At 41.2% G+C, this 26,634-nt stretch overlaps 1 protein-coding gene across 8 annotated transcripts in view; it reads right to left on the bottom strand.

Annotated features, from left to right (window-relative positions):
* Positions 1-26,634, bottom strand: part of MCF2L (MCF.2 cell line derived transforming sequence like) — a 149,380-nt gene that overhangs the window by 108,419 nt on the left and 14,327 nt on the right. The window contains exon 1 of one of the 8 annotated variants that reach the window (XM_057422375.1): positions 21,227-21,384. The exons of 5 other annotated variants lie outside the window; for them this stretch is intronic. In XM_057422375.1, the coding sequence (XP_057278358.1) occupies positions 21,227-21,317 (91 nt within the window). In that variant the 5' untranslated portion in view covers positions 21,318-21,384. Of the gene's footprint in view, positions 1-9,799; positions 10,307-21,226; positions 21,385-26,634 lie in introns of those variants that run through there. 2 more of the 8 variants (XM_057422376.1, XM_057422386.1) reach the window with 2 other exon arrangements.

Raw genomic sequence — 26,634 nt, 5'->3', positions numbered from 1 at the left:
AAGGGCTCCTGACAGGCAGGGTGGCCCACATAGCCCCAGACAGGCAATGTGGCAGGGTCTGCAGGGGGGCAGCCCCACAGAGGCTATTGAACAAAGATAATCCCCACATGACTGCCCCACTGATCAGCACCTGATCTGCTGCCAGGAGCAGGAAACAGAACGGTTAGGAAAAAGTAGACAGTGAGTATATAAGTTATCTTGCTTCTTTTTCTTCCTTGTGTATCTTTAAACCTGAATACTATATCCTGCATTTGACCCTATTTAATGTCATAGGGCTAACCCACTATACCAGCCATGCATCATACATCCCACATGTCACAGAACCTTGCAGACTGGTTGTCAAACCAGCAAGGCTGCCAGTCCAGGATGGTGGAGATACTGAGTGAGTGGGAAAGCTCCTCTCTCTCGTATCACCGCCTGCTCCTGCTTTCCTTCTCAGGCAGGACACACACCAGAGAGCCACCAGCCACACCACGGCTCAGGCGGTGCCCACGTGCAAAAGGTCAGGAGCTACTTGGTGGGAAAGAATGAGAGAGGAACTCCTGAGGGAACATGGGGGAATAGGAGGGGCTTCTCCATGATGTGAGTGCCAAATGGTAACACCCAGATCCCTTCCTGCCTTGGCAGGCGCACATTAAGACTGTCTCAAATACCTGTATTTCCCTTCAAACTACTCTCAGATCTCCCTAGACTCTCACCCACCTCAGGGGATAAAAATTTATATCCTGCCTGTTCTCATCAGCTCTGATAAGGGTTCCCTGCAGCATCATATAAATGTCTGGCAGAGTCTTTACTGAATTCAGTCCTAAACCACTACCCTAAAAGAACCATTGTGGGGGAGTGAGAGGGTGTTTAAAAATAATGTCAAAGTCCAGAGTAATTATCTGTTTCCATGTTTTAAAAGGCAGGTGGTAGGATGCAGAAAAGTTTGTTCCCTATTTTCTGAAGGCTGAATGGGAGCTGTCAGTACTATTTTTACTTAGATAACTGCTAAGCACACTGCGCAAAATTACCAGCATAGTGCTTCATGCATACCTTCACTCTCCTGACACAAAATGTGTGGCAGCCCTCTGTGCCATCCAGCTGTTACCAGACCCTTTTAAGGCCCTCTTAGATCTTAAAAAATGTAAACAATTGCTTTGAAAAGCACCTCCACCTGCCACATTGAAATACTTCATCTTCTGTCTTGACACAACAACAGAGAAATGCTGTTTCTATTAATATCCATCTTCTGTTCTGGGCTATGTGCTCTCAAAGAAATGGAGGTATACTCTTTTTGAAGGAACTGACTGTGAAACAAGTGATGGCACTGAGGTCAGAAGCAGATTACAGTGTCCTTGAAAGGCAAGTACAGCGTGAACTGGGGGAAAGAAACACTGAAGAGGCTGAACAAATGAAATTAATAAAATATACAATTGGAAAGCTGAGAATGCTATGTGTTATATTTTTTCTTACCTTTACTTCATAAATGAGCCTGGCATCTGTTCAAACATGAATTAAGTAATTATGATGAACTTTCATCACTTTTTTAATTCCATTTATGTAGGTCATATTCCATTGCAACTATTAAACATAAAGCTATTGTGTCTCAGACACTGTATTTGGGGGGCACTAGATTCAAGTCCTACTAAATGACTGTGAGAAAAACATCCAGAAAATCTTTTTACACCACCTCATTTCTGCCAGCTTTCCATTCTCATCCAAGCTGCACAACCAAACATACCTGTTTTGCTTCTTTACCCCATCTTTCTCCTTCTTTTCTTCCACTGCCAATAGTTCTCAAAGTAAGGTGGAAAAATCTCTTCCTCAAACACAAATGGTTTTTTTTTTTTATCTCTACCTTGTTTCACTGAATGTTTGTGTGGGAGCTTTTGTTTTTTTTTCTGAAGTATTTTTACAAGAATAGACCATTTTATATAAATGTACTTTACCACAACAAATATGCTGAATATCTGACTAAAGCGCATCAAAAAAAGTGAAATACTAAGTAAAGAAAGCATCGAGCTGCCTTTGTTAACAATCTGTTGGGTAATAAAAACCAAGTTACAGACTCAACTGGAAGCTGAAAACAAGACCCAGCAGAAGAATTACCCAGTGTGTGGGGAGACCAGTGCACCCTTTACAGCAGCGAGAGAGAACTAGACAGATAAGTTTTGCCCTGCTGCACACCAGGCGCCTGCCTTGAGAGTTCAGGCACTTCTCAAAGGCAGGCAGGGAATTGGACAAACCCACTCTTAGTTTTCAACTCACCACATGAATTCATCAAATGGCCCTCAATCTTCACTGTAGTAAATCTGAAAATTGAAAATGCTGAAATAATGGAAATAGGGAATAATCAATTCAATTACAGATACTCAGTGGCAGCAGGATACAGAGCCATAGCTTGGCAGGGCTTTTCCACAGCAGCTGCTTCACGAGGCCTCATACCTGTAGTAACGCATACAAGGTAAACACGGAAAGAGGAAACGGATGAGTCACACAACAGGCTGGTTCATTTAGTGTGGCTGATGCAAGGCTGGATTTGCAAAGCCACTGTTAAAACACAGGTGTGTGACATGAGGTAAGTTGGACCAAGCAACTAATTCACACAGGGTAACTCAGAGCAACAACCAGAAGCCCAGGACAAAATACCGACCAAAGTAAAGCACTTTGTTCAGCCCAGAAGCCACACACAGGACTATTTAAAGAAAGGCTGTGACTTATTGTTTGATGTATTTAATAACGAAGGTTGTAGCCTGAAGAGTAATTTTTAAAATCAGCTATGTGTATTCTCATTATTTTCTGTTTATATCAATTATTCTGTCATTTCATATGCAAAGCTACCCTCCCTTTAAGTTCATCAGGCTATAAGCAGGAGTTGAAAGAAAAGGAAGATACATTTCTGGCCCAGCAAGAATTGAGGCTATAAAAGAATTAGGACAGTCACTTCTTGGTGCAAATTTTCAGCCTGGTGTACAAAGTGCTGAAGACAGAAAGGCTTCTAGTAAGACCAGCGCTTAGCAAATGCCTCAAGCACAGGAATGGGGACAGCGCTTACACATCTGAAGCAACAGCACAGGTGGAAAACAAGAGCCTACCTACTGCACAGCAGTGTGGTCCTCAACTTGCCAAATAGCTACTTGCCCAGAGTAGCAAAATTAAGGCGACAGACTGTTGCCAATCTGCATTACATACCTATATCCTCAAAACCTGGCAGTAACATGCTGCACTGTGCTGTATCAGCTTGCCACAATTTGAGCACCACATTGTGTCACAAAGCTGCCTTCCCCTGTGTCCTCAAAGGAATTTAACTGCCTAAGGCCCCATCACACTGGCTTCTCCCAACTTCAAACACCATCAGTCTTCACATGCAGATAGAAACGTTTGGGGATGGGTATCACAAGGCTTCTCAGTTTCAGCTTATTCTCATGCTGAAACTTGCAGCCAGTTCCACCTTTTGTGTGACCAAATTTGACATCTCTCCATCGTAGCACAGGATGCCTGACTTCCTTCTGCCTCAGAGAACCATGCAGAAAGCCCAACTGCCAGCTGTTGGTACACCACAACTCAAATAGCACTTCCTGTCAATCATCAGGAAACTCAAAGCATTAGTACAAAACCTCAAAAGCCACAAAAACACCGACAAACTGAGGATATAACTAACCCCCAAGATTGCTGTAAGGGAAGGGATCTATTGTCTGAAGCTGCCCAGACTGTGCAGCAAGTTAATGTCCAAGATGACGATCCTGTCTTTACCTATGCCCAGCACTGGGTGCTTACGCTGACTGTTCCACAAGGCTTGTGTTGGCTGTACCCACAGTGCTGTTAAAGGCAATATTAAAGGGTGGACTACCAGACAGTTTGCCTCAATCACAAAGCCTACATTCCCACATGTGTTGAGCCAGGTGGCTCATGCTCAAGCTGTGCAGCTATGGGGATAACTGGAGAATCTAAAGTGAGGTCAAAATAGCTAACATAGTATTGCAGGTTTACCTCAAGAGACCTACAAATGATTAATCCATATAAAAGCATTAAAGATCATGCTCTATCTGTGTGAAATAACAGCATGTCTGGCTGGTAGGACAAGACCAAAGAAGCAGTGAAAGAAAATTAAAGTGGCTTTGTCACATACTGTAAAACAGCAGGATTAAACTTCCATCTGAAATGTTTCAGATACTGAAAACCTTACAAAGTTGTTGGGCTGACTCAGGAACAACAAAATCCCAAGTAGCTTGCTTGATCTCCTTTGTTAAAGGAAAAGGCGAGTGACCCAAATGCCTCCTGCTCCCTGGCTTTGCTCAACACAGCAGCTTAGATTAAACACCTTGAAGACAACGCAGTCTGTGTTACATATCACACCCATCTGTCCCTGCGTTGTGCTGCTCCTTTTCTATAGAATTTCCCTGTTACTTGATATGGAAGAGGTAATCTTGCAGGCTTGACTCTCTGCGGGTGTAAGTGTGGCAGGCAGCTGTGCCAGGCATTCTTGCCGAGAAAGTATTCTGAGTCACTGTCGTAACAAAAAATGCATCAAAGTAACAGGCTTTTTTTCTTCTTTCATATCACTAAGTACACGAGTCCAGCCAGGGCTTTTCTGGCTCTACAAGACTTAAGTTATACTTAAATATACCCAAGGTCCATAGACTGAATGGGAGACTGACAGTTATGCATCCTGCAGTCCTCTGAAAAGCCATTCTTAGTGCATCATCATTTACTGTTTAATGCCTATTTTGCTCCTATCTCCTGTTTGTGTCTTGAAAGACAACAGAAGAGGTTGCAATTTTCCTGTTGGAGTTCAGCAGCTGCCATTAAAATAAGTGAAAGACAGGGGTAGATGTTATGATAACAAAGGTCACTGACAGTCCCAAAACAAAGTGCACGCAGCTATAAAGTGAAATGGGTACTTTTATTATTTATTTTTCCCCCATTGTATGTGAACAAAGAAACCCCCTTGTGCTGAAATGTTTTGGAATGCAATTTTAGAGTGACAACCGTTTGGTTAAAAATAAAATCTAATCAACCTTAATGCCAATCAATTTTTTTTCCTCAGATTACCAGAAAGGCAGCTCTCTTTAACAAGAACAAGACTGCTGCCAAAGCTGAGCCTTACTTCCATCAGTTTCATTAGATCTACTATTTCAGCAGTAAAATATTTTGAGTTAGCCCTTAGTATATTAGAACATACTAAGAAATGGAAGCCATGCAGGTGCACACGGAACAGTGCAAATGCATAGAAAACATGAGCATTCCACTCCTAATTGCTTAATTGTGTCTGTTAACTGCAGCTCCCACCCTTATTCTTCAAATTTTAAACCTCATGACAGGAGCAGCATGCCTGACCTTTACCCTCTGGCCTGGGAAATTGGAGGCATCTTTCATGGTGAGGTTCAAATGGGGTCAGGAAGGCTGAAAGGAAGGGCCAGCAAGCTAGTGCTAGGCAGAGGCATCCCACATTACTGTTATATGCCACCTGAGCACAGCAGAAGTCCTAACACCCTTCGGATTTCAGAACTCTCAACTGGTTCTCTTCAACTCTACCAGCTACATAGAACGTTGACAAAGCTGCCAAGTAGTACTTTAATGCCCTTCATGCTCAGACCTGCCTGCCTGCCAAATTAACACATTGGTACAATGTATTCTGCCACCTGCAGAAAAATTTTTTGGGATCCTGGAAAATCAAGTGAACAAATGACAGATGCTACAAGGGTAAGAAAGACCAGGAAAGCTCACAAGAGACTAGGAATGGGGAAGACACACAGAACAAGTCCTTCCAGCTACCCACAACTTTGTAATGTCCCTTAAGTGTTCCTGAGGGTAGCCCCAATACTACTTGTGGTAAGCCAGCTCTTTCCAGTTGATGTTGGGCACTTGGAAGTGGTATGTGAGTCCATTCCTCTTACATCTGTTCCTAAGTTGTCAAGACAGCTGAGCCAGCCTTCAAAACCTCAAAAGCCTGCCTGTCAAAATAAAAAAAAAACAGGAAATAAAGTTTAAAGTTTCAGCCCAAATTGTGAATATGACAGAAAATCTGGAGCTACTGGAAACTGACTGAAGCTGAAATGGCTAAGGAATGCCACCTGTACATAAAATACTAGCACTGCAATCATATTTACTAAGGAACTACTGACATGTTTATCTTCTTTGATTTGCAGATGTTTCTTCTTTTTGCAGAGTGCTATAATTTTGTTCAAAGAAAGGAAACAGATGGTAGCTGTAATAGTGGCACCTTTCCAAAGTGGAAAGTAATCATTTGTGAGGCTACCACAGCCTTAAGGCTGGGATTGTCAGATTCGTATGGCCTGCATGAATTGGACAACACCGTCATTGAAAGGTTTCCAAGCTCAGTGCTGATGCAAACCTGAGTAGCAACTGACAGAAAGAGCAGGCGCCCTAATGCTGTTTCTGTATCAGTCAGAGCAAATGGAGTCCTAAGCAGAAAACCCATGGCACGGGGAATTATAGGAATATGGACAATGTATGAGGTCCCACACCAGAACCATTTATAAGCTGAGGCTTTGACCTCAGAGCTACTGATGCACTGCCAGGGGAAGTTCCACCCATAAAAAGCAATCTGCGGAAGAGGGTCTAATTTAATACAGCAAGAACTGAAAGAGAGAAAGAAAAGTAAAAACTATGGCCAAATGAACAGAAATGATGCAATTATCCGTCAAAAAAATAAGCACAGACAAAAACAGGATTTTTTTTTTTCAGAAACAACCTGTAACTTTAATGAAAAAAAAAACCAAACAAAACCAAAACCAAAACCAAACAAAAAAAAATTTAGGCATAAACAGGGAATTTCCTTAGATCACTTCCACCTTCTTTTAAGGATTTATATGAACACAAGGAAAGCAATAGGCTGGTCATTCAAGTCCAGCAAGCTCTTTTGATAGAAGGGAAGTGACTGGGATGGCTAAGGAGTATATGTGGGGAAAAAAAAATGAAGGAAGATGCCATGGGAGCAACTTCTTGAGTCTGGAAGGGGGCAGGGTACAAGCTTATTTTGAAATGTGGAGCAGGAGTCAGAGAAGGAATAGAAAAGGATGATAATTCTAAAATAAAAAATATTATTTTTATGATCTTAATCACTAAATATATCCAGAAGCAGAAGATAATGTATCTGAAATGTGTTGGAGGATAAAGTGAAGGTGAGCAAGAGAAGAAATAATCAAAACTCTGCCAGAGGAAGCTGTCCAGATTTGTAAAATGCAGCAGTGTAAGGCACTCAGGGGATCCAGTGAAAGGATCACACATTCAAGAGAGAGTAAGGATGACAGATCAGTAATTTACCATGGGAGCAAACCAGAACTCTAGTCAAAGCAGAGGGAGCAGGAGGACCACTGAGGAAAGTGCTGGTGGTGACTGACGCAGGGGACTTGCTGGCGGGAAAGCATCCAGAGGTGGAAAGGCTGTTGTGGTAGAACAGCAGAAGACGGCAGATAAACTCAGATTTACCATACCTAACTTCAGGCGTTAGGGAAATGCTAGGTTAGGAGCTGAGATACTCCAGGCTTCCAGCTTCCCCCTCCTGGTCAAGGGAAAAAGTGCACCTCAGAAGGCAGAAGGACTTTCTGCACGTGCCCCCTTCTCTCTTTTCAGCACACACGGATTTGAGGGGAATTTCTCTTCTGATTTAGATGCTTAAAACTACCTAAAATAAATCTCAGCCTACCTGCGGTATCGTTCAGAAGAGCAAGTGAAGGAAGAGGAATAAGGGTCCTACAATGGAAAAATTCATCCCTTGATGCCTGAAGGTGGAGAGCTGCACTATGAGGCAGCCAGGGAAACCTTTGCATTTCAATTACTCCAGAGCAGGAAGCTAGAAAAATGGGCTTGGAAAAATCCTGCACATGATCTTGGGTTGTTAAAGAAATCTCTGCTTACTAAAAGTTTCTGAGACAAAGGAAAGACAGCCAGACAGCAGCTAATTTGACCCAAGGACAGAGAATATAGCCCAGGAATGGGAGTCAGTAACAGAGAAATGATCTAAACAACCTGAAAGGAACAAGGGAAAAATAAAGGAAAAAAAAAAAAAAATGGAAACCGTCATCTATAAATACAACCACTGGTTGTAGGAAAAAAGGTACCTTTGTCTTGGGAACACAGGAATTACAGAGAGAAAGAAAAGGGGGAGGAGAAGGACCAGCTAAACCACACGAACATGAATTTGGCAGTAGAGTAACAGTTGCTTTTTTTGGAAAAATACACAAGTTTAACAAGCTAAGTATCAGCACACAGTCAGAGCCTGCTGGCAAGTGTGAAAACAGCACTGAGAGCTGCAGGCGTCTTACGTGAAGGTCACAGTGTACCTACATCTGCACAGCTGAGAGACAGGCAAACCAGGCAACTTGCTCCCAGGCTGGAAGCTCCTTCTTCAATTCAGGAAGAAAAGGTTCCCACAGTTCCAAACAATTCTACCATATGTTACTAAAATCTACCTTATCTCTGAAAAACTACAGCAACAATGTAAAGGGAGCAGAAAAAGTAATGTACTAATTATTAAAATAAACTGCAGAAGACAGTATGACCTAGCAAATACCAGGCTAGCTTTCTTTTTAAACATTATGAAAATCAGAACACGCAATGCAACAAATATCCAAACATTTAATAAAGATATATTCTGAAAATAGGAAAATAAGCAGGGGAAAACCACTTAAGAAGAACAAGGAAGAAGAAAAGACTATGTATGGCGACCTATACTTGTAATTTAATGCTTGTTCTTGTCAGATGAAGTCTGGCTTCCTCCCCCCCTCCCCCCTCAATGTTACTAAGAAGGTAAAATACCCACTTCCCCTATCCAGGAAAACTGATGCAGCTAATCTGTCCATTCCACAATTGTCTTTAATCTATCTGTTCATCAGACTAAGGCATTAGCCATCTTGCTAATTATCTCCTTGTAATACACAGAAACTGCAAAAGCTGAAGAAGTCACCCTGAGGAAACAGAGTACCAGGGAAATGGGAAGAAAAAAAAAAAATCCGATGTTTGATACTACAAGGAATAATACCTTAAATATTCTATACCAGCAAACCACTGGTTTGCCTCAGATAACAAGATGCAAGACTTCTGACATCTGTCAACAGACCAAAGGGCAAAAGAAACAAAGGACACAAAACCCACATCTCTTCTGTTTCCAGCGAACTTTTTATTTTGAAATATGTTTATATCTCTGCATGAGCAATACCCAGGAAAACACTCTGAGACTTCACCACAGATCACCTTATTGTACACTGCTGTTTAGTTCTAGTTTTTAACACACAAGCATTTAAATTTTCAAGAAAATAGAACAATCTCTTGGAAACCATAAGAATCTTTTACAGTGCTAAAACCATTTTAGCACTTCTGATGCAATTTTTAATCCATACAAATGTAAAACTACATTTACCATGATTAATGCATTCAACTTCATTCTCATGAAAGTGAGACCCACCCTAAATACTGCTTGCAGTGTGTTACAGTTAGCCCAGCTTTTCACTGCTTCATATGAGAGCTGTTCTGATAAGATTAATCTGTAATTCTCTCCACTTTTCAGCTACAGCTGAATCAAGACCCATTTAGAGTATTTGACTGGGCTAGCAGTTACCCAGAACTATTCAAGAGGAGATTCTAAAGCTTGCCTCATTAATGTCTAAGCACTAAAAATATTAATTAGTGTTAATATAAACGAAAGTTTAACCTGGTGACAAAATCTCTTAACATTTTCTTTTAATATGAGCATGCATAAAGAATCTAGTCAGATTACCAGGATTTCCTGTAAATCCTACAAAATCACTAACAGCATCCACAAAACACATTATTTAAGACCAGCAGCTCCTCCTACCAGCACACTGGGAAACCGCATTTAATCTTTGCATCAATTCTTCTAGGGCCATTTCTTCAATTTTCAGCCAGCATCTCATTCTCTGATAAAACAAAAAGAATCCACAGCAAACACGCTCCCCCTGCTCCAAGAATAAAGGAAGGAGGGGGGAGGAAACCCCAAACCAGACCACTACAGCAGTGCTTCGCAGCCCTGCATTTCAACTACTCCATTCGGATCCCACTTCAGCACAAAGGGAGGCAGGAGTACACGTTCCCTCCTGGCAGTGCTTGGGTGAGGCAGGCGCTGCTTGAAGCCAGAGCCGTGAATGTTAATGACAGCAGGACCGTTTATAACTTCTCTCCCCTCCTCTGCGTATGGGTTTGCCCGCAGTGGAGCCCTCAAATGCCAGAATTAATGCGAAGCGGTGATTAGCCGACGTATCACCAGTCTCTCCCAGCCTGCAGCAAGTGCTGGGAAGCGCTGCACTGAATCTACAGCTCAGCGAGGGAATGGCAAGCAGCTGGAGCTTGGAAAAAGCCTCATCCTTACGTGAGCGCTATGCTCCTATTTCTACCTGCCTGCCAGCTGCTGCAGGGTGAGTAGCTGTGGAGGAAAATGCCTTTCCACTGACAATGCCAAGGTTATTCCGCTCTTACCAGCCCACATGAATGCCTTCATGTTCGGTTTGAAATGGTAATTTTTGAAGGCTTTCATATTTCCTTTAAACACCAAAATATCCATAGCCACCTTCCAGACTATTTGGAGGAGCTTGACTGCCTAAATGTGCAACAGTCTCTGTAACTGTGTAACTTCCATAAAATCTGAATTACTCCTTTAGGCAAAGGGTTTGTAGAGCCAGGATCTGTGGACTTCACAAAGTGTACAGAATATATAGAAGAGATGTAGAAGGCAGCAAGGAATAGCAAGCCTAATAGACTGTAAACTTCTATTTGCCATAGAGAGTACACTATCACTGGAAAGCTTTTAGGGATACAGAAAATTCTACAAGACTGAAAGCTGTACAATGCCTCTCTGTACAACTGCTCCTTGCAATTGCTTTTCAGTGCTTTTATACAGCCTGTTTTACAAGTTTCAAACTATGAGGCTTTTAATGCTTCCTTTTTTCAAGACTATCTCAATGCCTACTAAATCTCAGCAGAATTCTCCCAGTCTTCTAATCATTCTACTGGTTTTAGCTATGTCCTCTTTTATTTTAGCCATTAAAATAAATAAATGGTTAACTATGGCAAAACCAACAAGGGATGTTTTCCTGTATGCAGTCCGTCCAAAAGCAGGACAATGCTTAAAAGAACTGCACTGTGTTATTTAGGATAAAGATCCTTTCTATGGATTACATACAGCAGGCAAAAAGCTGTTCATAACTCTCAAAAATAACATTAGGGAGGGCATGAACTAAAAAAAAAAAAAAAATTAAGAGGACCCATCAATCTCTCTGGGCTTCCTCTGTCAATAACATTAATTGAGATGATACTTAAATATTCATTTATTAGAAGCACCACATCATTTTAACTCCAAGTAGGATGGGCTGACAGCAGCTCCATGTATTATATTTACAAAAGTCATATATATTTCCATTTGTATATTAATAGAAATTAAAAAATAAGTCTTCAGACAAGCATTTATATAACAAAGGTTACCACAGAAATATAGCACATTGTAGGAAATTTTTCATAGAATCAGAATGGTTTGGGTTGGAAGGGACCTTAAAGATCATTTAGCTCCAACCCCTTATCTCATAAGGTCTATCTTTCCATGGCATTTTCTCAATGAAATAGCAAATGTAAAGCAAAGTATAAATGTATTGAATTTTATCATCAACATCAGCCATTCAATTTTCAGGATCACATGCACATAAAATCTATTTATATTTGTGCAAAATTAATGGAAAACTCTCATATGCTAGTTAAACCTCAGTTATACCAACATCGCCATTTTACGTGTAGTTTCTACAACTTCAGACAAATTCAAAACATGCAAGGCACAAGCAGAGCATCAAAGCTAAAGGTTTCAGTTAGCTGGACTGAAAGTTAGTTTACCTAAAAGTAGGGGGAGTTTTATAATCATGTAGTTGTTTAATCCTGTTCCTTCACAGAAATCAGCATCCCTGTCTGGAGTGATACAGTAACGAGCTTAGGTGTAGTTTCTCTACTGAAGGAAACAGATACAGTATGCTTAAGATAATTAACCAGAATGTGAGATTAGGATCCCTGCTAGTTTGAAACTGGATCATCTGTGGTTTCATGAATAAACTTGAGTCAGATTAAAGAAACAGACCTTAAACAAATTCAAATCAACTCTCAACAAGAGAAGCAAGCTGAGCTTCCTTGCAACAAAAATCCAGCCAGTATCTTACAGTGTGCTACCTAAGGAATCAAAATAATTCTGGAAATGAAAGCCTCAGTTACAGCTCAGGGATGAGCTATTGAAATTTTTACTCTTGAAGTTTGTACCTGATGCCTCACACCTCTGCAGGTCATCACAGTGATTCTTTTACAGAGCTACACATGGCATTTCAGCCCCACACATCTCATGCTACATTAAAATTTGAGAGTAAAACAATTAATGTTCGGTTCCAGCACTGACAGTCTGTAAACACAATAGGAAAGGTTTAAACTTTTCAGGTAAAATGTGATTTTTTTTATTTTTATTTTTTTTAAATAAAAAATTCAAGCTGCTTTTGGAATTCTGATTTTTTTAACTTCTGCTAACTTCTGGGAAAAAAAAAACTGCAGCAGTCCTAAGGCAAGCCCCTGCTGCAACAGAGGAATTCATACTGAAGTATATAGCCTTGTGTAAAAACACTTTCACAAAGAAATTTGAGGAACACACAGCCTTTCAGTTCCATATTAGATGTCTAAAAAGCAGTGAAAACATTTTTGTCAAATAGTCTGTATTCCTATTTCTTTCAGTGCAACTGCAAAGATAATAAGCAGGGAGCAAATGTATTGCAGAATTTAATCTCCAGCTTCCAGGGCTACATGGATGTTTAATTCACCTGATTTCTGCAGGTCTGTATTTTTTTTCTAAACGTCTATGAGGTTTGAATGCCAAAACAACATTATTTTTTTTTCCTTCTGTACTCTACTTTGTTCTGGTTTTGGCTGTTGTCTCCAGCAAAGCCTGTTCAAACACAGCAACATCACACCACTCTGATTTTCAAGCAGCTCCAGCCAAAAAGCATTACCTAGTTTTTCAAGAAATTGTAGCTATTTTAAAAATGTTCCAGAAGTGATACACAACAACTCTCTTATGCGAGCAGCCAAAGCAATACCAGTAAGTCATTATAATAATGTAATGTAATGAGTTTTGCCTGAGCAAAAGATACTTGCAACTATATAAATTTTTCTGCTAAGTTTACTTTGATCTCCATAATATCAGTAGTCAATGAGTTCCAAAATTTAATGATGTGCTCTGTGAAAAACTGCTTTTGTTTAAACTACCTTCCTGAAATTTTTCTGGTGCCCCAGTTTGCCTTTTGTGAAGAGGTGGAAAAAAACACCCCGGAAATAAACACACTCCATTCACTTCCCCAAGCCATTCATGACTATACAGACCTCCACTGTAGGTGATATTATGTCACCTCCAATTGCCTTTTTTTCCCCAACAGAAAATTTCCTACACTAATTAGTTCCTATTTGTACAATAGCAACCCTATACCTCTGACCGCCTTCGCTGTGCGTCCACGTACCCTAATTCTGCTCTAACAAAGGGAACAAAACCGGACATGGTACTCAAGATGTGGGCACAGCAGAGATTATGCAGTGACAACGATTTTGTTGTTCTCGGGTTTCCCTCAGTGGTTTGTAGTGCTCTGTTTGCCTTTTGGACCAACACTGAGGGGCGACTGAGCTGCTGCTGTTTTCAGGGAACTACCCACAATCAGTCAAGGTCTCTTACTGAGGGTTAACAGCTATCTTAAAGAACAGCATTGTCTTTTCTCAGATGTATCGCTCTGTACAAACAACTAATTTCACCCTTTCTATAGATCAGTTACTTAGCATCACCAATTTATCTTCCAACTGTTTGCATTCAGCAGCGAACTTGACTATTTTGAATAACTTCACATTTGCAAATCTTGTCTTTCCATGCTTCCTTTCCATTTCCAGCTAATTTTCCACAGAAAACTGACCACCTAAAGGAACTCTCTTTCTCATTTTTTAATCCATTATTAATCCACAAGAGGGCTTCCATTTAACTCATAGGAGCTTAGTTTCTCTAAGAGTCTGAGAGCAGCTGCAGTGGAAGAAAGACTATTTATAGACTATAAAGTAGGACTATAAGAAATTAAAACACATACAGGTTTTCCTGCTGCTTTGCATGGGCGCTACTACATTGCTTGCTATGAAAGGAACGGGCAGAACATATGGATGGTTAATGATTATGCAGCTGAATCCTCTGCCAAACATCTCATACTGCTTTCCAGCAATATCACGTGGTCAGCAACAGGCAGGCAAGTCAGCCACACTCTTTTCTGGATCGCCTCAGTGTCACATGCCACAAAACTCTATAGAGTATGTAAGCAGTGAAGCTACAGGCATCCACATCACCACCACTGTCCTAAGACACTGCAGATGTAGCCAGAAAGACTTACCTAAGCTGGACTCCTGCAGAGCGGGAAGAGACTCATTAAATGTGCTTTTCATAACCTAAGTCCTCAGAGGTCCTACGAAAAACTTCCACATGCACCCACTGCAGAAGAGCAATAATGATCCCCAGCCTTAAGTAAAAGGGGAAAGAAAGAGGAAACAGGATAGTTGATATGAAAGATCCAAACAGAAAATGCATTTTTAACATTTCAACCTCCTCTTGGCACCAGTTCTTCCTTCATGAAGCAAAGGGATTTTTCCCTTTTATTTTTCTGAATGACTGAGTTCTCTTGGTAATCAGCCCAGTTAGGCTTTATTATGTAAATCATCTGGGATTTGAAACTCGGATTCATAAGCAGAGATGGCAGTATTCTGGTTTTGGCAACACCTCACTCTTTCACAAGGAGAAAATTGTTCCTAGATTCACAATCTCAAGGAATACAGAGAACTTCGCATTGTACGAGTCATTACCCTGCAAATACATGCAGGAAGGGGGGGGGGGGGGTAGAAGTAGAAGTTTTTTCTTCTTAAAAACCTGACACTCAAAAACTCACACAAATCTAGAGCATGGGCAAGGTTCATAGAGACACAGACACAGAGCCTTCAGATGTGCAGAAGCATTTAAAAGACAGATTTCACCAAAATTATGCCTTGTTCTACTAATCCATTAATTTACCAAATCTCTACCAAGTTCTCAGTTTCAGATCAACCTCAAAAATATTTTCCTTTGATAAAGTAAGTGCCATACAGGAAAAAAAGGCCTAGAGCTGCTCTCCACGCTTCCCCATCCGGGATGTGTGTTTATCCACACACTGGGACCAGGCTGAGGTGGCATCCAGACCAGGTACTCATCAGTAGGGGAAAAGGTTCACCCTCAACTTCTTTCTACGTAAGTGCTTCCCTTCCCTTCTGTTATTGCTCAGGCCCATGGCTGAGTAGTAGTAGAAGGTGGAAAAAATGTAACATACTGATTTCTATTTGGCGGCCTCTTCTTTAGCTCAGCCCAATCTTGCTACAGTCCATCTCCCAGTACTTTCAGTCTTCTTCCCAAAACATCTTTTTCCTCTCCTTATCAATTGCAATCTAGCCTCTCCTTAAAAAAATAAAAAAATAAGATTAGTTCTTAAAGCTTATGTTGTCCACTAACTCTTCCAAATTCATTTCTTATGTCATATCTCAGTTTCACAATAGAGCAGCATTCCTCATACTTCTGTGAAGGTTTTTGTAGTTAGGCTCTTCAGCCTGAATGAACTTAAAATGATTGACTAGATTAAGGGTTTCAATACTTCCTTGCATAACAGGCAGGGTCTTCTTTTTCCCCAGCCTCCCTTACTTGTATGAAACAAATGAAATGTCATTTGAATCTCTTCCACTTATCTTCTAAAGAGTGCCAAGTTTCCCAATAACTGCTTCATTCAGTTCTTCTTCATCCTCCTCTTTTGCCACATGAGCTTAAGTAAACACTGCAGAGCCAAGAGCCTTGAAAGAGTTTATTTAGTGTAACACCTCCAACTGCCCCAGTTATGCTGAGGGCTGCTCCAGCCCTTTATTCCTCTCCAGTTTGAGGAGTTAAACTACCCAGATGTGTGAGCAGCTGCACTCCTCTAAAAACAGGCATGGCAATCAATGAATGATGTCTTTTTGCCAGTGCAATGCCAAGTAAGATCCTACCTTTCTAAGTTTACTGAGATGTCTTTATAGATGAAGAAAGCATTTTCTGTAGAAAGTTAGGAAGCACAAAGACTGGGAAGCATACAAGTAAGTGGGAAAAGAACTTACTGCAAATAGAATGGAAATGGAAAGAAATAAAATGTCAGTTATTTTCTTTTTGGAGGCACTTCCTTGGGTATGTATAATTAAAGGAAAGTCCATACAAGAGAAATTACTCGAACCCATATAAAAATGAAACCACAAGTACTTAATAGAAAAAAAGTTGAAACTGGGGAGCTCTTGTTTTAGGAGATCAGACATTGAAAGGTACCATGGTAATTAAATAGGTGGTAGAGTCTGGATGCAGAGATGTCATAGTCATACTTCCCCCCCACACACACACACAGTTAGTATTCTGTATTTAAACATGGAAATTAAATCAATGCAGAACATATACATCTTTTTCTATGTACTAGGCTTTAAATCAATCCCTTTTTGTGGGTGCTCAGATTTGGCATATCAAGAAAAGAAAGAACTGGCCACACACGTCAAAGTTTAGCAGGTCTGCCACTTGAGTCAGGGCTGATTTAAAACATTCTCAGGAAATTACTCTGTAACAAAATGTGATATTTAACTGTCACTTATAATCGCAAATTTTACATACAATCAGCAATCTAAAAAGTACTCTGAATGAAAGAAAGTTTGGTATTGCACAGAATAAAACTGAAGTGCTTACCCCTGAGGAACAGGCTGACAAGTTTTATCACAGATAAAAGGGCAGAAATATGTCAACTTTAATTCAGAACCTTTTTTTTTTAAATAGGACGTGTCTTAAAATTTTACTGTCATTTTCCACTTCTACATCTTTAAAAAAGTAACATTCACTGGAGGTTTAGGATGTCAGAAAGCTTTTCCCCTTGCAGAAAAAGAAATAGTGGAATACTCAGGGAATGAACTGAGAACAAAGGAAAATTCAGTTTGTGATTGGGACTGGCTGAGTTGCCCACCTCTGGCTGATGTGCCCAAAAAGGCTATTTACTATTCTGCACCTGGGTGATGGCCTCACTTCTAGACTGCACCCTGTTAAAGGACTTGGCTTTGTCTGTCAAAATTTAAGTCATCTCAAAAAACAACCAGGAATAGAAAAATCATTTCCAACAACCTTAAGGCTATTTAGCCTGCAGACAAAGAGGTCAAACCCTGAACGTGTTCCGCTACAAGACTGAAACCTCTTGCCCTCACCACAGGTCCTTCCCTTGTGTTTTTCACAACAGAGCTTGAAAACTTCTGTGTGTGTGTTTCCTTAATAGGCCAATTCCCCCATCAATTTTATTGCATACAATCCTCAATAAACAAAATAACATTGTTTTTTTATCCTGGTTATTTGTGTTGATGGATGCTTACTATAGGAGAGAAAGACCAGGTCAGATCTCATCCAAAGTGGCAGGAGATTCGAAGCAGGGGAAAAAAAAAAAAATACAACTTTTGCCTTTTCACAACCTTTTCATTTTTGACAAGCAAAAATCACTATGTCCAGTTCAGAATGGTAAGAGTTTTCGGGGGGAGGGTTGTTGTTTTTATTAGAATATGAAATAGTGAACATTTTCCAACCCCTACTTTTTTTTCCATGTAATATTTTTCACAGAAGATGCTATTTACCAAACCAGCCAAATTAAATTGATCTTTCCTGGAAGCTGGACTGCACAATAACTCAGTAGATGAGGGAAAAATGACTGCTTTTCAGTTTATAGTTTCTCTGCCTTCATTATGGTAAAGCTGTCAGAAAGGAAAATGTCATCTGGGCTTCTTTACATTGTAAGCCACATCCAAACCACCATTTCATACTTTCTTGAAAGACTGAATTCTTGCTTTAATTGGCTTCTGAAAGTATTGCTGTTAGTTTTCTTGAAGCACCACAGTCCTGAGTAGTTACTGATTTTAAAAGAAAAAAATGTAAGCATGCCTGTATACATTTCCTTGTTATTTTGAATATGTACTGCTGATGCTTTTTCTACTTTTCCCTCCTTCACTCTTGAGCTATTTCCAATCCATAACAAAGATTCTTTTGGGATTGACAAGCTCAATGCAAAGCTCTTTATTTTCAATTTCTTTGCCTTTAAAATTAAGTAAAAAGAAGTGTTTTTTGACAAAATATCTATTACACATAAGAGGCTCTATGAGCTTCAATTTCAAGTATTTTTTTAAGCTTTGTAATACTTGGATATTTTAAAAAAGTATCTCTTGAGCTGAGTGGATCACAACCACAACTAAGAGCTGTCTCCATAAATCCACAAAGATTAACACAGAAGGACAGGCTCACAGCGAGTCTCAATCCTGGAGCACAGTACATCATTTCTTATTCCAGATCATGAGACATGATTATTTCTATCCCTATCCAATGCTGTCAGGTCAGCTACACAGTTATTGGTAACTGATAACCTCCAGAATGTACCAACTGGTGCACCAGAATATCTCTAACATTAATATTCTCAACAGGTGCCTTAAAATCATGCATTCTGTTGTCCATTTTTTATGAGACCTAAACGAAGTCTGAAGTGAGAAACAGCAAGAGTACAGAACCTGAAATTTTGCAGAATTCTCAAGTTAATTTCTGCAAATTTGTGTTCTCAGAATTCTTCTCTTTACAAGACCCACTTCAATGGGCTGAAAATCCCTGGCTCCTTCAGCTGCCATCCCCCTCCAGAGACTCAGCAGAACGCTAGTGCCGTCCTGTCCCACACTTCGTCCACTTACCACACACCCATCTGTGTTTACTCATCAGGTATAACTACCACATCCAAGACCGAACTGCAGCAGTCCCCTCAAAAGCTCAGTAGCAGAATGCCTACTGCAACACAGTTGTACAACTTGGATGTGCTGATTCATAGGGCATATCAAGAATGACAGTTTTGGTTCAGTTTATCAGGTGTTATTTGTGACATTAAAAAAAATTATGACTTAATAAAAAAATCCAGAAGTAGAACAAAAATTTTCAACAAAGTAAAAATACATTAATGTGTCAGACAAAAAACCACAACATCTCACGCTACCTCTTTGTACATCTTCATATTTTTGTCATAGCATACAATGCTTCTGCATGACTATTGTCAGGATGTTAGGCCTGGGAAGGACTTCAAAGAATGAAAAAATTATGAGACCATATGCCCCTTTCCAAGACAGAAGTTATATAATGGACCAGTCTCCAATCATGTTCCTGCATATTTCATGGCAAGGCCTGGATCTCTCAAGGAGAACATTTTGATCCTCTTCACCATCCCAGCTGAGTATCCAAGAAGAGCATTTTCAGAAAGAAATACTGTCAATGCATCAGCAGAGCACAGACAAGCAGCAGGGAGAACAGCGAGGCTAGAATTATGAAATATAATTGAAAAGCTGTAATTCCAAATGGCAGAATATAGAGGAGGCTTGAATGTCAGATACCATGGACTGGAAAGCCTGACTTGAAATTTTAGCTATACCATACCAATGCACTTGGAAGAAAAAGTCTCTCTGGTCCCTAGAGTCTGATCTGCATTAGAATCCCCCTAAGAGCCATTTATTTCCTTCAAAATTTTCACCAACCCTTTAGAGAAACAAAGAGGCATTAAAGCATTAAGTCAATAGTCACCTTTCCATCTGTGGTTATCAGTATGGTTGGATCTGCCACTGCTAGGAGCACCTGCTACAAAAGCAAAAATCACTAAAGAACTTTGTCTGGAAGACTCTACTGGATAAAACCAGAGAAACACAAAAATAAACCCCCTACCACTGATGTGGTAATGCATGGCAGGCAAACAGCTCTCAAAAAGTAGAAGTAGCTGTTATTATATGCTTTAACTTTCATCTTATTGCTTTCATGCGATTAGGCAGCATGCTGTTCAAGGAACTGGACTTTCTGTTTTACTGTAGAATCTATTTGTATTCATTTTCTACGTTTTTAAATGTGCAAAGGCAACAAGGAGGGGTAGGATTGGATTCAGAAGATAGATTATGAATAGCACCTGACATACAAATAATTCTTTCACTCTGCTTCTATCCCTTCACTTCCTCTCCCCTTGACATTTGCAAAGGAGTATTTAAAACTAAAGACTAGTTTCTCACAGAAAAGACAGAATCTGCCTGCCCTCCCTACCTTCTCAAACCCAGATAGGCTCAGTTTGCAACTTAGAGCACCCAAAACAAATAATAATAAAAAGAGAGTCCATGAAAACTTCACTTCGAGCCCTTTATAGAGAGAACTCTTTTTAAAGATATATCTCAGCAAGCAACATTATCTTGGGGGAACAGAGTAAGGTCTCAGGCTTAAAGGTTGTTTAATACTCATTAATAAAACCCAAATGCAAAGGACCTTGTGACTAAACATATATAATTTCATGTGAACAGCTGCCTCCATTTAGAGAGGAAAAGGAGTTTATGAAACATTTAAAAGCCTATTTTTGCAAGCAATCCCACCATGGAATTACTGCCAGATGTCTTTATGATATTTGACAAGCTACAGACAATGTTTTGTCAACATGTGTTAAGTGTTTTTCTATGCAGTGTAGTCTTCCCAGTTCTATATGTTATTTTTCCAATATATATGGGAAACTATTTTACTATATAAAAGACAGTTTCAAATGTGACTTCTGCCTCATGTACTTGTGACCCAGCTACACACAAGAAACCACATTAAACATACCTGCTGAAAATCAATCTAATTCCTATGCAGTACTTGCTTAAAAGAGCTATTCTTTCTTAAAGTATAATAATGCAAGTAAGTTTTAAATTAAATCTGACATAATTAAACAACCACACTGTTGCACAGATTTGGTTTTGGCTTGAACAGTGGAAGCTAATCATAAGCATCATTAAAATCTTTTAACACAATATATGAAATCACACTCCTCTCACAGCCAGAACAAAAATAATAATCTATGAGAACATATATGTATTCCATATTGAATTACTTAAGTAAACTACAAATAAAACCAACATCCTGCCAAAATCCTATTATGAGGCATATGTACCAGCAATTCCTTTCAGCACCTCTCTGATCTCCAGCTCCAAAAAAACAGCTAAGACTGCAACAATATGCGAACAATAGCACTGAGCTTTAAAAGGCAATGCTTTAAAAATAAATGTTCAGAAAACTAGATGCTGTAATAAATACACACATACTCTGTCTATGTTTAGGCTTGTAAATACCAACCTTTCCTGTTGTTCTGTTCAAAATCCAAGGCATGCTGCACATCTCCTTTGATCAGGTGTTTTTTGTGAGAACAGCATAAATAACACAGCATTTGAGCAACAAATGTAGTAAAAAGGTCCAAGTGTGCATGTTGATTTCTTCTTAAATGCAGTAGAACTGAGGCTCAATGCAGTGCATTGAGCTTCCACAGCAAATTTGTTTCCAAGGAAACCAATAGCTGCAGGTGTTTTCCCATATAACAGTGAAAGAAAATTCATCAGTGAGAGGACTTGTTTACTCAGTGTTTTATTCATATTTTTTTCTGGACAATTACAAACTATTCCAAAAACTGTGTTAGAAGACCATACTACATTAAAATAGTTAAAAAAAATCTTCCTTTACACATAACCTTACTGCACAGATGCTGCTAAAGGAAACGTGACACTTTTAAGTGTTTTCCTCCTTATCCTCTTTCAGCCTCCTCTGCCAAAATGACCTGCCTCCCCTGCTTTGTATCCTTCAATAACAGCATGCAAAACTCAGCCTATATTATGGGGTTTCATCCTAAAAGGTGCTCCAACAACTAGGCAAGGCCCCAGCTTCCAAGGAACAATGCTGACTTGAAGAGGCTACAGGAATGCCTATTCCTACCATATGGCATAGTTTTGCCAAATCGGTGATATTTCTATGGCATGATACATGAATGACATAAATATAAATATTTAGTAAAACCATAAAAGAGATAGCAAGGTGGAAAATCCACTTTCCCTGCAGTTCTCCCACAGGACATTAAAGCTATAACTCAAAATTACACACACAATGCATACTTCTCATTTATGTCGCAGATTCTCAAGCCAATATATAAAAATAAAAACATTATGGGAGCTGAATTTTAGTTTTGAAAAATTAGACCCCTTTTCTCTGGATAAGATACCAGAATATTTACCATTCCATGTGAGCCCTGAAGGCTTTTTTCCCCATTGTCCTCTTTCAGTGTTACTGATTCAACAGCAACATCTACTGGGCATAAAAGGGCAAGATTCAACTTCTTAAAAGACATTAAAGGACCAGGCACAGCAGTAGGAAATACATACATCATCTATCTCTGGATACTTTTCCCACCCACTGCAAAACCAGAACTGAAAGGAACAAAACTTTAAAACATGCATTTGCTCTCTCCTCACCCCTCCAAAAGGAAAACAAACCCAACAAAAAGATGGATAGAAGAATAGCACTGACTTCTGTTTGCCATTTGTCGAGAAAATATTTATGTTACATCTTGAGGAACATTAGATACACTGGGCTAACAGAACCAGCTGACAGGAATTCTGCCAGTAAAAGTATTCAAACGATCTTCAAGTTCATGCAATGAAGAGGTTTATTACACATCTTTTTTGTTCTTTAAATCTATTTAACCTCTTTGTTAAAGAATTACACAAATTAAAATAAAAATATCAAAACCCAAACCAGACACACACACCCCCCCCCCCCCCCCCCCCCCCCCCCCCCCCCCCCCGCAAACAGAAACCTAAACAGACAACAACAAAAGACAACCAAATAGCCATGACTAATAACCAGCAAGATCAGATGAAACAGAGATTCTTCAAAACTTCATGGAGAACAAGATGAACACATGTGGACCTATTAAATGCTAAGAACAAGGATCCCAAAGGATTTTGGCCTAATGACACCCAGCATTTTCCTTCCATAACAGAAGCTACAGGAGTCTAAATTCCCTAAGTGGAACACAAGAATTTAGGTCATGTGTGTGGGACACAGGACAATCCACATTTCTGAAAGCTCCATCTAAGCCAGCCAAAGAAAACAACAGAAGGGCAGCTCAGCTCCATCCCTCTTTCTGACTTTCTGCAGAGACCAGAGAGTTGTAGTCTATGGGGTGGAGCCAAGTTGGAGGCCTGTATCTAGTGGAGTGCCTCAAGGGTCAGTACTGGGACCGGTATTATTTAATATATTCATCAACGATTTAGATGAGGGAATTGAATGTACTATCAGCAAGTTTGCTGATGACACTAAGCTGGGAGGAGTGGCTGACACGCCAGAAGGCTGTGCTGCCATCCAGCAAGACCTGGACAGGCTGGAGAGTTGGGCAGGGAATAACTTGAAATATAACAAGGGAAAGTGTAGAGTCCTGCATCTGGGCAGGAACAATCCCAGGTTCCAGTATAGGTTGGGAAACGACCTGTTAGAGAGCAGTGTAGGGGAGAGGGACCTGGGGGTCCTAGTGGACGACAGGATGACCATGAGCCAACACTGTGCCCTTGTGGCTAAGAAGGCCAATGGCATCCTGGGGTGTATTAGAAGGTGGGTGGTTAGTAGGTCGAGAGAGGTCCTCCTTCCCCTCTACTCTGCCCTGGTGAGACCTCATCTGGAATATTGTGTCCAGTTCTGGGCCCCTCAGTTCAAGAGGGACAGGGACCTGCTGGAGAGAGTCCAGCGCAGGGCAACGAAGATGATTAAGGGAGTGGAGCATCTCCCTTATGAGGAAAGACTGAGGGAGCTGGGTCTCTATAGTTTGGAGAAGAGGAGACTGAGGGGTGACCTTATTAGTGTATATAAATATATAAAGGGGGAGTGTCACGAGGACGGAGCCAGGCTCTACTCAGTGGCAAACAATGATAGGACAAGGGGTAATGTGTACAAACTGGAACACAAGAGGTTCCACTTAAATTTGAGAAGAAACTTCTTCTCAGTGAGGGTGACGGAACACTGGAACAGGCTGCCCAGGGAGGTTGTGGAGTCTCCTTCCCTGGAGACATTCAAAACCTGCCTGGACACATTCCTGTGCAACCTTATCTAGGTGTTCCTGCTCCGGCAGGGGGATTGGACTAGATGATCTTTTGAGGTCCCTTCCAATCTCTAGCATGCTGTGATACTGTGATTTCATCTGCTTGCCGAAAGGCACGCATTATGATCAGGGTTCACAATCACAGCCCCTACTTGGCTTTCAACATCAGCACAGTATCACAGTATGGTCATCCTGTCGTCCACTAGGACCCCCAGGTCCCTCTCCCCTACACTGCTCTCTAACAGGTCATTCCCCAACCTATACTGGAACCTGGGGTTGTTCCTGCCCAGATGCAGGACTCTACACTTTCCCTTGTTATATTTCATCAAGTTACTCCCTGCCCAACTCTCCAGCCTATCCAGGTCTCGCTGGATGGCAGCACAGCCTTCTGGCGTGTCAGCCACTCCTCCCAGCTTAGTGTCATCAGCAAACTTGCTGATAGTACACTCAATTCCCTCATCTAAATCATTGATGAATATATTAAATAATACCGGTCCCAGTACTGACCCTTGAGGCACTCCACTAGTTACAGGCCTCCAACTAGACTCAGCCCCATAGACTACAACTCTCTGGCTTCTCTCCTTCAGCCAGTTCGCAGTCCACCTCACTACCTGATCATCCAGTCCACACTTCCTCATTTTAGCTGTGAGGATGCTGTGGGAGACTGTGTCAAATGCTTTGCTGAAGTCAAGGTAGACCACATCCACCGCTCTGCCATCATCCATCCACTGTGTTATTTCCTCATAAAAGGCTAAGAGATTGGTCAAACATGATTTCCCCCTGGTGAAGCCATGTTGACTGCCCCTCATAACCTTCTTATCCTTGATATGCCTTAAGATGGTACCAAGGATAAGGTGTTCCATCACTTTCCCAGGGATGGAGGTGAGGCTGACCGGCCTATAGTTACCCGGGTCCTCCTTCTTGCCCTTTTTGAAGACTGGAGTGACATTTGCTTTCCTCCAGTCCTCAGGCACCTGTCCCGTTTCCCAAGACTTGGTAAAGATGATGGAGAGTGGTCTAGCAATGACTTCCGCCAGTTCCCTCAGCACCCGCGGGTGCATCCCATCTGGACCCATGGATTTATGGATGTCCAGATTGCTCAACTGGTCTCTAACCCATTCCTCATCGACTAAGGCAAACCGCTCCGTCGACCTGACTTCATCTAAGGTCTCAGGGGTACAGGGCTCTTCAGGACTGCCCGCAGCAGAGTAGACAGAGACAAAGAAGGCATTCAGTAACTCTGCCATCTCTTTATCTTCTGTCACCAGGGCACCCATCCCGTTCATCAGTGGGCCTACATTGCCTCTGGTGTTAGTTTTGTCTGCCATGTATTTAAAAAAGCTCTTTTTGCTGTCCTTGACCCTTCTTGCCAGGTTTAATTCTAAGGATGCCTTAGTCCTCCTAGCTGCCTTCCTACATCCTCTAGCAGCAGCCTTATATTCCTCCCAAGTGGCCAGCCCCTCCTTCCATGACCTGTAAACTCTCCTCTTCCACTTGAGCATACCCAGCAATTCCCTATTTAGCCACGCAGGTCTCTTGGCCCTCTTCCTTGACTTCCTACGTGTCGGGATGCTCCGATCTTGAGCACGGAAAAAGTAGTCCTTGAATGTCAACCAACTATCTTGGGCCCCTTTACCTTCAAGCAGCCCTGCCCATGGGATTTCCCCTAGCAATTGCTTGAAAAGGCCAAAGTTTGCCCTGCTAAAGTCCAGGGTTGCAATTCTACTTGGTATTCTACTAGTCCTGCCACACAAGATCCTGAACTCCACCATCTCGTGGTCGCTGCAACCAAGGCAGCCCTCAACCCTTACTGCTTCAACCAGATCCTCCTTGTTAGTGAGGATGAGATCCAGCAGCGCTCCTCTCCTGGTCGGCTCATCCACCATTTGCAGGAGGAAGTTATCATCCATACACTGGAGGAACCTCCTGGACTGCGGCTGGGTTGCCGAGTGGTCCTTCCAGCAAACATCAGGGAAGTTAAAATCCCCCACGACGACCACGGCCTGTGACTGTGAGGCCGCTCTCAGCTGCCTGTAGAAGGCCTCGTCAACTTCCTCACCCTGATCCGGTGGTCTGTAACAGACACCTACAACAGTATCCCCCCTGCCAGCCTGCCCCTTAATTCTCACCCACAGACTCTCAACTTGCTCATCATCTGTCCCTGGACAGAACTCGGTGCACTGTAGTTCCTCCCGCACATAAAGAGCAACCCCACCACCCCGCCTGGCTGGCCTGTCTTTCCTGAAAAGGACATAGCCTTCCATGACTATATTCCAGTCATGTGAGCTGTCCCACCACGTCTCTGTAATTGCCACCAGATCATAATCTCCTGACTTAACACAGGTTTCCAACTCCTCCTGCTTATTTCCCATGCTGCGCGCATTGGTGTACAGGCATTTCAGGGAGCGAGCTGAGCACACCGATTTCACCCTAGGATTGTAGGAGGCCTCCCAGTCTTCATTAATTCTGGAGCACAATTCCTTCTCTTAAAGTGCAATCAGATGGGAACAGGATCCCTTCAAACACTGTTTATGCATCTCATATCAAGTGATTAAATGCTACTGGAAATAGAAAACAAAACTCAAAGACTCACATTTTAGTGAATCTTGACTCCTTCAAGGTA

Source organism: Pezoporus wallicus, unplaced genomic scaffold (assembly GCF_028554395.1).
Source record: "Pezoporus wallicus isolate ANWC-B61680 ecotype Strahan unplaced genomic scaffold, APGP_CSIRO_Pwel_v1 contig_5785, whole genome shotgun sequence".
NCBI classification, from domain to species: Eukaryota; Metazoa; Chordata; class Aves; order Psittaciformes; family Psittacidae; genus Pezoporus; species Pezoporus wallicus.
This window is presented reverse-complemented; position numbering and strand designations above follow the sequence as displayed.